The 14,378-nt window shown below is 42.7% G+C and overlaps 1 protein-coding gene across 5 annotated transcripts in view; it reads right to left on the reverse strand.

The window, feature by feature from the left end:
• Positions 1 to 14,378, reverse strand: part of ltbp1 (latent transforming growth factor beta binding protein 1) — a 349,362-nt gene that overhangs the window by 317,935 nt on the left and 17,049 nt on the right. For all 5 annotated transcript variants that reach the window (XM_072580504.1, XM_072580506.1, XM_072580508.1 and 2 more), the window contains exon 3: positions 513 to 795. In XM_072580504.1, the coding sequence (XP_072436605.1) occupies positions 513 to 795 (283 nt within the window). The remainder of the gene's footprint in view (positions 1 to 512; positions 796 to 14,378) is intronic.

Genomic DNA, 14,378 nt, shown 5'->3' on the forward strand with positions numbered 1-14,378 from the left:
CTCTATCCAGGATCAACCTACTGAACCTTCTGTGAACTGCCTCCAATATCAACAATCTTTCCTTAAATAAGGGGACCAAAACTGTTCACAGTATTTTCAGTACAGTCTAACTACAGTATTTGTTTAAGCAAGACTTCCCTACTTTTAGACCCCTATTCCCTTGAAAATAAAGGCAGACATTCCATCTCCCTTCACTATTCTTGTTGAACATCTATGCCAGACATTTGTAACTTGGACATGAGGACCACCCCAATTGGTCTCTCCTGCAAAGTTCTATGTTTAAAATAATATTCAGCTCCTCCACTCTTTTTGCCAACGTGCGTAACCTCACAGTATCCCACATTATACTCCAGCTGCTCAGTTTTTGCCCTCTCGTTTAACCTGTCTGTAAGTCTCTGCAAACTCTTTGTGTCTTCCTTCACTATTTGCCTTCCCCCTTATTTCTGTGTCATCCACAAACCTGACGCCCACGGACACAAAGTCTCATAAATTACAGTGCGAGCAGGACTTACTGAGACTGCTGGGGCACCACCATGGAAGGTTTCTGCTTGACAGTCAAAGACATGTGGCCCAGTGCATTGATATTCTGAGGAGGTTGCACCAATCTCTGGGTCATGGTTTGCTGGGGCGCCTGTTGCGGGATAGGCTGAGCCTGGGCCACCGTGTCTTGATTGTTTGTGGGTTGAACGCTGGACGACGTCTCCTCGCATGCTTTACCTTTGGTGCCTGGTTTACACACGCAAAGCTGGGGCCTTAGACACATCCCTCCATTTTGGCACTTTGGAGAACAATTCGCTGTCAGAAAAAGAACATATTTCATTGACAATCCTAATGCCAGACTAGAACAAAACAGCTATCTGGAAAGTGAGGGACAAAATTAGAGGTGGATTTGATGATTCTTTTGATTCTGTAAAGAGTGATTGAGGCAGGTATTAACACTGAATTGGTACAAAATACGCAATAGTGCGTGGGGCACCTCTTTTACTTCTCTTCCACTGTTAAGGCAAATAAAAATACATGAGATGCATACAAACCAGGAGCAGATTTAGCAGCAAAAACAAAAGTTGGTGGAAAAGCTGAGCAGGTCTGGCAGCATCTGTGGAGAGAAATCAGGGTTAATGTTTCAGGTCAAGTGACCCGAAACGTTAACTCTGATTTCTCTCCACAGATGCTGCCAGACCTACTGAGCTTTTCCAACAATCTCTGTTTTTGTTTCTGATTTCCAGCATCCGCAGTCTGTTCAATTTTTAAAGGAGCACATTTTGGCCATTCAGCCCTTCAAACCATTCATTAGGATCATGGCTGATCTGTTTTCATTCCACATTCCCATCAATTTCCAGCATGGAGCTACCAAGAATCACACGATTGACCCCGTTGCTTGAGGTAGGATGACAGAGGAAGATTAAAATTGGATGACCAAGTGAAGCTAACTGTTTGCCTCTGCTGCTCTGCAGTAGCAACACACGTGGCACTTTCCAATAACAGGGTATAACCATCAAGACATTCTGCCTACCGTACAAAACAGTGACACATTCAATGAGCAATCCCCAGTATGTTCAGCTTTACACTAACACCTAATTTAAGATTATTGATCAGGCTCACAATGTGGTTCAATAACACTTGCTTGGAGTTATATATGTTCATATCAGATTCAATTCCCACATTGACTGAGATTACCATAACTGTTCCAGCTTCTCAACTTCATCCCTTGTCTGAGGCATGGTGACCCTCAGGTTAAATTCACCACCAGTAATCTCTCTCCTCTAATGAGACAGCAGCCCCATGGTGCTCTACAATTTTTTTTAAAATGGCGTTCATTTGTGGGCTGTGGACATCGCTGCCTGACCAGCATTGATTGCCTGTCCCTTGTTGCCCCTTGAGAAGGTGATGGTGAGCTGCCTTCTTGAACCATCCACCTGCTGTGGGTTGACCCACAATGCCATTAGGGAGGGAATACCAGGATTTTGATCCAGGACAGCGCAGGAACAGCGATATATTTCCAAGTGAGGATAGTGAGTGGTTTCCAGGGAAACTTGAAGGTGGCGGCGTTCCCATATATCTGCTGCTAACAAGGTTAACTATGATGGCATTACCATTACCTCATATGCAGGGAACAACAACATTTCCAGGCATTTGTAGTAACATGAGATCTACACTTCTGGGAAATGAGGCGATATTCAGCTGGCAACAAATTGTTCTGGGGAATTGTGACCAGTTGTCAATGAGAAAGGTTTTCTGCCTGCCAACAGCTATGTTATTGGCTCCCAGGTAGCTGAACAGCTTGTGGGTGTGAATATTTGGTCAGAAGCTGTCAAATCTCTTCTAAAAAAAAAAGGAAGCTGACCTTTTTCTCAGTAGTAAAACCCTGAAGGAAGGCCAGTTTATTCCCCTCAGCAGTTGTTGTAAGCTGTGGCTCTTAACCAATAAATGAGAGGGGTAGATGTGACCCAGTCAACCTGCAAACAAATGGAAATTCCTGGAGAAGGAAGGTCACAGACCAGCAGGTCTTCACAAACCAAAAGGATCATCTGAACAAACCCTGTGGACATGGGCCATTGAAATGCTTTCCCGGTTTTTCCCTCCATCCATGAAACCCTTTTTTTTTCATTTCTGTCTGTGTTAGAACAGTTTTACAAAGGGGATTAGAGCACTTAACTAGCAAAGTTATATGTTAACTTCTCGTAATTTGTTTACCTGTAGCTAGAATCTATTTATTTTATGAAACAGTAATTCTTGTGCTAGTTTTCTCTCAGCTGGAGGCTAAAGGACAGACAAATTGAGGAATTTCACACACTTTTGTAAGTATCATAAAATCCAGCAGTGAAAATGTGGGGGTCCTTGTAAAATGTCAGTGTTCCCTAAAGGATGTTTGTTAAACAGTTACTATTATGCAAAGCAAGGCTCCCACATGGAGTATGGAATTCAAGAAACACAGTGAAAGATACGGTGACTTCAACTAAAAGGTTGACTCTGTGACCTTTAGGGAGGAACATCTGCTGTCCTTACCTGTCTGGTCTACATGTGACTCCAGACCTATAGTTTTGACTCCTAACTGCTCCCTGAAATGACCAAGTAAGCCACGTGTTTCAAGGGCATCTAGGGATGTACCCTGCATCCCAGGAATGAATAAATGTAAAACAAATTCTAGTTTTGGTCTTCTCTACAACATGGATCGCAATTCACTTGAACATTAGTCAGTGTGTCTTTCAAAAGTTGCAAAGGCTCATGTGAAGCCACATTCCCAGGACTGTGGACTATTCGACAAATGGAACTCTCCCATTATTACATCTCCAATCCCAAGTCATACATCTGCATCATAGTTAGGATAATTCCGGAAGAACATCTGGAGCGGATCTGAAATCCATAACAGTTTCAATTATTAAAGCAGCTGAAATAAAAATGATTTACTGCACTATACTTTTTGACCAGGCTGCTTTTTAGCAACATCGAGGACATGGCTCACTCAGCTGTGAACATTCAGCCCTAAGAGTAATACGTTAATTCCTCTGAATGTAATGAAAGAAAGATCATTTACAGCATGTTTGATTCTTCTGTCTTTATGGAAATCAGCAATTCTCCACACTGAAGTCCAGAGTACTCAGTAAGATCTATGCGTAAATCTGTTTGGTTTGGAGGCAGTATTCTGTTCAGCAGTAACTCAAGATCGTCAGACGTCAATGTTCAACATGCAGACACCTGCTCTGAATAGTGACCTAACAATCTGACATGCCAGTGAAACAGTTTTTTAAAAAACTTCTTGTATCTCAATTTTATTCCATTTCCTGACAGTCAGTGAATGACAGGAAACATTTGCAGACATACATCTGGGGTTCATTTGGGAAAGTATATACAAACCCATGGCCAACACGGTGCGTATGAAATAAGGCATACATTTCACCATCAAAACAACTGCTTTCCTTGGATTGGTACATCATCATTTTCCATTTCCGGCTAAGGAAGGCCATGAAGGTAACAATTAGAAAAGTTTACTTTGTATATATAAAAGTTCAAGATTTGTCATTCGCACTCCAGGCATGCTATACATGTGCATATTTTAGTGGGTTTTTTTTGAATAAACTAAAACTTCCAGATGGTTGAACCTTGGGAAGCAGTTGGGCATTTACTAGTACTTGCCAAAATTGGGTGAGGTAAAATAATGGTTATACCACTCAACTAACAATAAGGTCCCAGAAAGATGATCGTTCAAATTCCACCATGACAGCTTGAGAATAAGTATATCTGGAAATGATAAACCTCAATAATGGTGACCAGGAACCTCAGATTCCTGTAAAAGCCCACTGGTTCAATAATGTGCTTTATGGGAAGAAGAATGCTCTGCTCACTAAGTGACTCCAGACTCACAGTAAGGTGGCTGACTCTGAAATAGCTACACAGGTCATGGGTAATTAGAGATGGACAATAATTGCAGGTCTTTCCAGTGATGCCCACATCCATAAATTAACAGAAAATAACATCAGGTTAACCAAGAGCTGATCTATTTACAGAATTTGGGCCATCTGTACCTAGAGGGAAAGTACAAGGCTCTCACGATTACAAAATAACACTTTGTACATTCGTTTGTTTATTACTCCAGTTCTTATAAACAGAAGCATTCCCCTCCTTTGTATAACCAGCACTACAGGAATAGATAGTGGTTTAACTAAATAAGTAGTCATTACACAAGCACAGAGGATCTCTGCTGATTGTGCTGAGGATTTGGAGCAGAGTAGTAGTGCAGGTGTTCTGCTAATCTGCCCTTTCTCGAAAATGAATAAATTACGGACTTATTCTGGGGATGCATTAGGGCTACCCATGACTGGGTGGCACAAAATGGCCGACGGCTGGCCATGCGGTTAGAGCATGTGGGAAAATACATGATTAATAAAGTCTCCACAAGCAAGCAATAGCTGGTCTGTCTTAAATGAGAGAGAATGTGCAGCTACCAAATGTTATCCATTGTGAAAAGCTTCAAGAAGGAAGATAAGAAAGTCTGTGAAAACATCATGACCAGGGGCTAGATCATCAGCCTGGCCATCTCTTTAAGATGTTGCGCCCCCCCAGACACCAATCACAGAGAGACAATCCAGCACTGCTGACCAGTAGCAGCTAAAGGGTGTGCGTGCCCTCTAAGTTTTTAACTGTATATAATCTCAAGTTTCCGTGTGCCTTACTGCAAAGTAAATCTGAAGCTGTAATGAAGTTGTACCAAAATAAAACTGGAACTGAATCTACCACCAGACCCGGGCTCTCACTGGAAAACATGAGATCTAACAGAATGTAAGCTATTGTATCCTCTCCCACATTGTTAAGGACAACTAGTGATGAACAAATTGCCTGTTCGTTACAGGCTTCAAGTCAGAAAGTTGAAAAGAACCCAGGATGAGCTGCGTGACAAACTTTCACTTTCTTTCTCATCTGTCACAAAATGGTCCATTCAGCATGTGGTAAGAACATGCTCAACACAACATCAGCTAATATAACATTGCACTGAGCTGGTTTACAAGCCCTGCAGGGGAACCATTAATCAAAATCACCAAATTTGCCAAATAGCATGCAAATTAAGGAGCTCTCCACAAGACTTACGTTCTTATAATTTTTAGACTAAAATGAACAGCAAAATGAATGGAAATGAAAATTAAACAATAATTAACAGACAAATTATACATCAAAAAGATAAATCTCCTCTTAAATAGAAAATAAACAAAGGTACAAGAACCTTACCCAACCGGAAACACCTGCATCCCAATCTCCATACAAGCTTTCCAGTCTTTCCAACAGGATCTCTAGTTCATCAGCTCTCTCATTTCCCCTCAATTGATTTGGCTCTCGAATCATGTTCACCAGTAGCTGCACTCCATTCAGTTACAGTCAGCTCCAACAAGACACATGCCTCTCTCAAAAAGTCATGTTAATCCTAATGGCATCCACTCTCAGTCAGTAATTTTTGAACCAACAGGTCCTCCGATACAAACTCAACTGTTAGGATTCCGTCTCTTTTAGCTCAGGTAATCACTTACCAATGGGTTTCTGGAGTTCTAGTTTTATTTGTACTGCCAAACTAACCTTGAAGTAGAAACTCGACTTGCTCCTAAACACACCAGGAGTTTAGTAATTGTGTTGTGCTATAGTTCTTGTTTATATCTGCAGCTGTGTGCTTCTGCCCCTGGCTTTCCTTTGAGCCTGAGGTAAAAACAATGACTGCAGATGCTGGAAAGCAAATACTGGATTAGTGGTGCTGGAAGAGCACAGCAGTTCAGGCAGCATCCAACGAGCAGCGAAATCGACGTTTCGGGCAAAAGCCCTTCATCAGGAATAAAGGCAGTGAGCCTGAAGCATGGAGAGATAAGCTAGAGGAGGGTGGGGGTGGGGAGAGAGTAGCATAGAGTACAATGGGTGAGTGGGGGAGGGGATGAAGGTGATAGGTCAAGGAGGAGAGGGTGGAGTGGATAGGTGGAAAAGGAGATAGGCAGGTTCGACAAGTCCGGACAAGTCAAGGAGACAGTGCTGTCCAGCTCAGCACTGTCTCCTTGACTTGTCCGGACTTGTCGAACCTGCCTATCTCCTTTTCCACCTATCCACTCCACCCTCTCCTCCTTGACCTATCACCTTCATCCCCTCCCCCACTCTATGCATTGTACTCTATGCTACTCTCTCCCTACCGCCACCCTCCTCTAGCTTATCTCTCCATGCTTCAGGCTCACAGCCTTTATTCCTGATGAAGGGCTTTTGCCCGAAACGTCGATTTTGCTGCTCGTTGGATGCTGCCTGAACTGCTGTGCTCTTCCAGCACCACTAATCCAGTATTTCCTTTGAGCCTGACAACTGTATGGCTTTTGGACTTAACTCTCTTCCTGTTGTTACTGCTTCTAGGTCAAGGGTAGTCAGGTCACATGGACCATTATTTCTTATTAACCTGGAAAGTTACAAATGATCCTTTTGCAACTAAAATAACTCTACAGAGGCCGGTATCCTGTCACCAAGTCACCTTTTATTTATACCTGAACAGTCCTTGACTTTAGTACAGCCTCTTCAGAGTCAGCTCTCAGAGTGTCAGGATCTCTGACAATCACCTTTTTAGTGCTTATTTCCCCCCACAGCATCCATGCTGTGTGTGCGTGCAAGTTCAGGGACTCAATGAAGACACCATTGTGCAAACAATTTTATTCAATATTTCCACCACCAGGAAAAACACCCTTGTGGCCAGGGAACCAGTAAGGAGCAAAGCTTATGTGAAAACCATGAAAGGGGGGTGGGGATTATATCAAAATAAAATTGCAGGGGGTAATAAAGCACTCCATCCCCCTCAGGGCTCCTTTTCCCTAAAGGCATTGAGTGTTAGTGGACACCACATGCTACCTCTCCAAGGACACCCAGACTTGAACATAACCACGGAAGGGGGGTAGACAGTCAGCTGAAATGACCTCCAAAATAATAGGCAAAATTCGAATATATGTATGGAAATACGATGGATTTCTAATCCATCGCCTTAATCACTCAGCCACAACTGCAGAGCTACACTCCCCTTTTAAATCTGTCAGCCAGGGCTCCCCGATTGAACAAAGTTAACAGCTTCAATCAGGGAACTCATATTCTATGAGGCCTACCTGGCTGGCCTTGTTACGGTCATTACAACAACTGATGCAAACCCTTAAAGGGTCTCCTCCAGCATTCTTAAAAGTTCAAAGTTTGGGAGAAGATTTGTAGCTTGGGTGCTCGTTGCTGTGGTTCTGTTCACCAAGCTGGGAATTTGTGTTGCAAACGTTTCGTCCCCTGTCTGGGTGACACCCTCAGTGCTTGGGAGCCTCCTGTGAAGTGCTTCTGTGCTGTTTCCTCCGGCATTTATAGTGGCCTGTCTCTGCTGCTTCCGGTTGTCAGTTCCAGCTGTCCGCTGCAGTGGCCGGTATATTGGGTCCAGGTCGATGTGTTTGTTGATAGAATCTGTGGATGAGTGTCATGCCTCTAGGAATTCCCTGGCTGTTCTCTGTTTGGCTTGCCCTATAATAGTAGTGTTGTCCCAGTCAAATTCATGTTGCTTGTCAACTGCGTGTGTGTGGCTACTAAGGATAGCTGGTCGTGTCGTTTCGTGGCTAGTTGGTGTTCATGAACATACCGGCCACTGCAGCGGACAGCTGGAACTGACAACCGGAAGCGGCAGAAATAAGCCACTATAAATGTCGGAGGAAAAATTACAGAAGCGCTTCACAGGAGGCTCACAAGCTCTGAGGATGTCACCTAGACAGGGGACAAAACGTTTGCAACACAAATTCCCAGCTCGGCGAACAGAACCACAACAACATTCTTAAAAGTAAGTGCAGATTTCCGCAACATTTTAAATAAATTACAGTACATAGGTCTAGTTTCGAAGACTGTTTTTAAGCTGAAATTAGGGGGTCAACTTATACACGAGGTATCATTTTCAAAGGGATGAAACTCATGCTTGGCATGAATCAAAAAATGGGTCAACAAGAGCCAGATCTCTATATAAAATAACAAATAACAAAAGGAAAAAGAATTATGGCAATTGTTGAATATTTATCTACAAAATAACTGTCTCTATTCTGCCAGCTACTGAATCAGTCTTTTTTTGCTTCATTTTTGGCACGTATTCTGATACATTGTTGAATCACTATGCTTCCGTTCTGATGACACTTAATTACTCAGTCAGCAATCTTTTGTTCTAGTTGTGGCCACTTGCTCAGCTTTCCTTGGTTGGCATACCCCTGTTTTGGCATAGCCTTTAACTGTGTGGCTATTTTCCTCCAATCTCTGACAAGCTTTTCAGAAACTCAGAGCTTTGCTATTGGTGTTCTTCTCTGCAACTTCAATAATTTTTAGTTTAAACTGCGCTGTTTTACTTGTTTCTTCCATGATGCCATTTTGTCGGAAAAATTTGGGAGAGTTTTACAATGGGTTCAGAGCACAACTGTACATGACACCTACTTCTAAGAAACTGAGGTAACAGCAGGAGGACAAGGTCAAGGGCTGCCATAAGGTACCATAGATATTTGCATGCACCGGTCAGATATATGTATGTAGATATTACATAAATAAATATACACAGTATATATTTCCTGACCAACATTCAATTTAACAATTTGAAAATTGTGTTGTGCAAACATATTCTGGTGGCATATGTGATGAATTTGAATCAAAAATGGGCAAATCATGCCCTTTAAGGCTGCATATATGGTCAGAAAGAGACCCCTGAAAAGCTAGGGTCGACATATACACAAAGTATATGAAAATTACCAGATTTTTGGCCAAAATGAGGGGTCAACTTAGACATTAGATTGACCTTTACATGAGTACATACGGTACAAGTGTTTTTAATTTTGCTGTTTCCCGGTCCACGGCATTATTTGGGATCAAGGTAACAATAATTGCTGTCATATTCCATTCTTGATGTTGCTTAGGTTTGAACCAACTGCCAAATGTTGGAACAGCAATAGTTTTATACTGTTACTTATCCAGAGTTGATGGTGGGACAGGACTTACAGCAACTGAGCTGTACAGTGATAGATAAAGAGGAGGTGCTGAAAAGGCCAGCAGGGGATGCACCCTAGATTGCTGAGAGAAGTAAGAGAGCAAATTGAAGAGCCATTGACAGTAATTTTCCAGCAAGGTTCACAATGCTGTAGTTTACCGGAAACAAAATCCATTCAATCGGCAAACAGTGCACTGTAACAAATATTCTACATCTAATTTTAAAACTCTACATAAGCTACAGCAAATGGAATTCATGACCAAAACTATTACAATATCTCTTAATAAAAGTAAAGGTTTTTCCAGCAAAATGTAGCACATGCAGTACAGTTACTTACTACATAATTAATATTTCTCCAGAAAAATACTGAGTACAGGATCATTCTTTATTGCAAATTATGCACCGAAGACCCGTCATGAACAATTATAGATATGATTCATCTCCATCGAGCCTCCTTCAGTTTTCCCATTGTTGATGTCAAGCTGACAGATCTATAGTTTCCTTTACCCTTTTTTTAAATCATCGGTGTCATATTTGTAATCCTCCAGTCCCCCAGGACTTACCTTGTGTTCAGACAGGCCTGGGAAATTACTGTCAATGGCTCTGCAATTTGCCCCCTTACCTCTCAGCAATCTAGGGTGCATCCCCTGCTGGCCTTTTTAGCACCCCTTCTTTATCTATCACTGTACTGCTCAGGTGCTCAACACACACATTTTCAACAGGGTCATTGTCATCATCTGCTAATTTGTAAAGATAGAAGCAATATATTCATCTAGCACCTCTGCTATATCCTTTGCTTCAGGGACCAGCTTACTCTGCTTGTTCCTTGTGGGCCCCATCTATCCTTCACTAATCTTTTACTAATAATATGCTTGAAGAACATTTTGTTATTTGATTTAGTATGGTCTGTCCATCCTTTCCTCACACTTCCTTCTCTATTTTAGCTTTAGCCTCTCTCCTGCATTTGAGATTTCTACTGCTACTATTATTCCAGAATGCATCATATACCTTCTTTTTCTTCCTTACTTTATCATCAATATCCTTAATCATCCAGCTACTCTAGGTTTGGATACCCCACATTTATTTCTCATGGGGGTAGTGTGCACTGTACTAAATCTCTTTTTTGAAAGTCTCCCATTTTTTAATCCACTCTTTTATTCACCAAAATGCATTTCTAAACAATCTGCTCCAGTTCAACTTTTTGACCATTAAAATCATCCCTTTTCCCATTTGGGATTTTATCCCCTTCCATCTTAATGTTAAACCTTTTTATATTATGATCACTATTTCCCAAATGCTCCCCATTCTGATGCTCTCAACTTGACCTGCCTTATTTCCTAAGATCAGGTGCAGCACAGCTCCTTCCCTGATAGGAATGGCAATGTACAGTTCTAGAAAGTTCTGCACACGTTCCAAGCCCCACAGACAACCTTGTTCCCTGTCTACCTGAGGGTAACTGAAATCATGACTTGTTGTACAGGTTTCAGTGAGCTGCCTACAAATGCTCTCTTTTACCTCCTCCCCGCTATATGGAGGTCTTCCTGTTTCTCACCTCTAACCATCGAGATTCTAGTTCAGGAACTGCATCTTGTTCAAAGGCTGTGCTATTACCTTTAACCAAGACCACTGCAACTCCTCCTTTTTTACCCAACCTGTTTCTACTGAAAGCATTAGAATCTGGGATATTCAGTATCCAGTCCAGTTCTGGCCACAATCGAGCCACGTTTCTGTCAATGCTCCTATATCATATCGCCATCAAGCAATTTCTGCTTCCAGCTCCCCAGATATGTTCACTACACTCTGTGCATTTATGCATGCACAACTTAATGCTGCCTTATTACTTTCTTGCTCATTGGAAGGTGATCATTTCTTTGTTCACTGTCAACACTCTAGCCTTCCTTCAATTCTTTTTTCCCCATTCCCCTCCATCTCTCTTTTAATCTCCCTGGTACTTCCAAAACTAGGCCCATTAGTCAACCCCACCCTATCAGTTTACAAGTTTAAATCCATCCCCACTATGCTATTTACTCTCTCAGCCTACAGATTAGTTCCATTTCAGTTCAGGTGATGCTCATCTTTTCTGAACAGTTTTCTCCTTTCCCAGAAGTGATCCCAATGTTCCAAAAATCCAAACCCCTCCCCTTGATGACATCCCTCTAGCCACATTTTTACCTCCCTGATCTGCTCTTACCTAAATGCTGGAGCTCATTGCTCACAGCTAGTATTCCTGAGGTTACTATGCTGGAGGTTCTGTGTTTCAACATATGCCCTAACTCCTGAAACTGATCCTGAAAGGTCTCCACACTGTCCCTCTCTGTGTCGGTGGTTCCCACGTAAACCACCCTTACCAGAAGCTTACTCAGTTTTTCTGTTATGTTCTGAGCACCTGCAGCCGGGAGGCAAATCAGCTGATCATCTCTACTTTAGCTGCAAGCAATGGTGTCACCTTCTACAACCCATTGACTTTACAATCCAACTTCTGTAAAAATGTGAAAGACAGGAAATCACCACCCACTTATGAAGCTAAGATGAGCAATTGCTTCCCTTCCTTTTTCAAAATTTACTTCACTTCAAAGGATTCCAGTATTGTACCAATTAAGAGACCCTCATCCTTCAAGGTATCTCACTTCGCAACTTCAAACTCTGAACTGCTCACACTTGTTATTGTGCAGTGATAAAATATCTCAGTATTATGTTTCCTCATGCACTCCGCAATACCTTGATGGGCAGTGAAACATGACCACCCACCATCCTCAATCCCCACATGTCACTCCCATTAATATAAGATGGAAGAGCAAATCTATACTTAACCAATAGTGTCTTTTTGCATTCAGCGAGTTGTTGCAATGCAGTATCAGAATTCCATTATGCACATCATCTTTCCTTATAAGTCAAACTAGTAAAGCAGCTAGAGCTGAGTGTCAAAGGGAAAACAAAAGCAAACTTATGCACTTTTGCACGAATTTGGGGTGAGGTTGACAGGGTCAGTTTCCAGTCGACAACTCTGTAACAGCAAGACGATGGCAGATGGTGGATAACACCTCCTGCAAAATAAATGTTGACCCTCCACTCACCCACTAAAGCTTTAGTCTCAGAAATCCGGCTTTCACATAAGGAAATATAGAAATTTTTCGCATAATGTTTGCGGATTTAAGCTTCTGGAGAAAATGCCTTTTTTATCAGCAATCTGCTTATCTTTGGTGCTGAGCTGTCCTCAATAGGACCATTCTTGTATTCACTGTGGCTAAGTTGTCTTGGAGTCACAAGATTCTAGGGATCAAGTTCAATTCCAGGGCTTGAGCCAAAACACCAGGCTGATGCTGCAATGCAGTCCAAGGGAGCGCTACACTATCAGAGCTCTGACCTAAACAGGGGACCTACCTGCCTGTCTTCATTATATTGAAGAAGAGCAGGGGAGATATCCAGAGTGTTGCAGCCCATCACTATCCCTCAATAAATGATTTGTTCACCTTCACATTGCCGCTTGTGGAAGCCGAGTTTACATTTTGGATGCTGCACTTTCCACATAACAACGGCGACTACAGTTCAAGTGCTTTGCAGCAGCTAGAGGTCATGAGGGGAGTTAGTCTTTGTTATTGTGTCGATCATTTTTCCCTTTATATAATCGTTAGCTTTGCCACTTTCAAGTGGCTTGCATCTCTAATGTGAGCTTGTCCAGTCTTCACTACTGGAGCACCTCAGATCATAGAATCTATACTGCGTGGAAGCAGGCCATTTGGCCCATCATGTCCACACTGACCCTCCGAACAGCATCCCACCCAATCCCTGTAATCCTGCAGTTCCCATGGCTAATCCATCTAGCCTGCACATCCCTGGATACCATGAGCAATTAAGCATGGCCAATCCACCAAACCTGCAAATCTTCGGACTGTGGGAGGAAACTGGAGTACTCAGAGGAAACCCACGCAGACACAGCGAGAATGTGCAAACTCCACACAGACAGTTGGCCGAAGCTGGAATGTAACCTGTGTCCCTGACGCTGTGAAGCAGCAGGGCTAACCACTCAGTCGCCGTGCCACCCCAAGTGCAGAGCATTGCATACAATTACATTCCAATCGACTTTCACAAATTCACGGCTTCTTCACATGCTCAATTGCTGAATCATGTTAACCTGAGCTCTGCTTCTAGAGTTGGTTATGAAGCTCTCGTCGCATGGGGAACAGAGAGATTGCAGTACCATACTAGTGGAGAGCAACATAATATGCCACCCCATAAAGCAGGCCACCACACAGGAGGGGGGCTGCTGCAATGCTAAGGCAGAAATGACTCATTTTGTGATGCACGATGCATAGGAATCTCTCCTGCACTGCACTCCAACCCCAATCTTGCTGCTCTTTCTCTCCAACCAACAGGCAAGTTGCTTACAAACTCTGCCAACACAACATAAAAACAGGTGGCTCTCTGATCAGGAAGGCCTTAACCCATTTGACCATCAGGTTGCTGAACTGATGATGCAACTGAAGGTATGTTCCTCAGCAATGTGATTATGTAACCTCTGCAGCAGGTAGGATTTGAACCCAGGCCTCCAAGCTTGGAGGTAAAGACACTACCACAGCACCACAAGAGGCCCCAGTGATATATATGAGGCTGAGCCTGCTCAATAAGGACATGCTGCAGGATCATAACAGGCTTCACCACTGGTGCTCACCAAAGACAGGAGCAAGATTACAGATTCCTGTTTGTTGGGAATCCATTGGAATGGTTTTGTACAAGGCCAAAGTGAGCAAGTGCCTTCATGTGTAAGAAAAGCAAAATAGTGCCAATGCTGAAAATCTGAAATAAAAACAGGAGGTGCTGGAGAAGCTTAGCAGGTCAGGCTGCACCACCGGAGTCAGAAGCAGAGTCATATCAGATTTGAAGTGTTAACTCTGTT

This window comes from Chiloscyllium punctatum, chromosome 11, assembly GCF_047496795.1.
Source record: "Chiloscyllium punctatum isolate Juve2018m chromosome 11, sChiPun1.3, whole genome shotgun sequence".
In the NCBI taxonomy this organism is placed as follows: domain Eukaryota; kingdom Metazoa; phylum Chordata; class Chondrichthyes; order Orectolobiformes; family Hemiscylliidae; genus Chiloscyllium; species Chiloscyllium punctatum.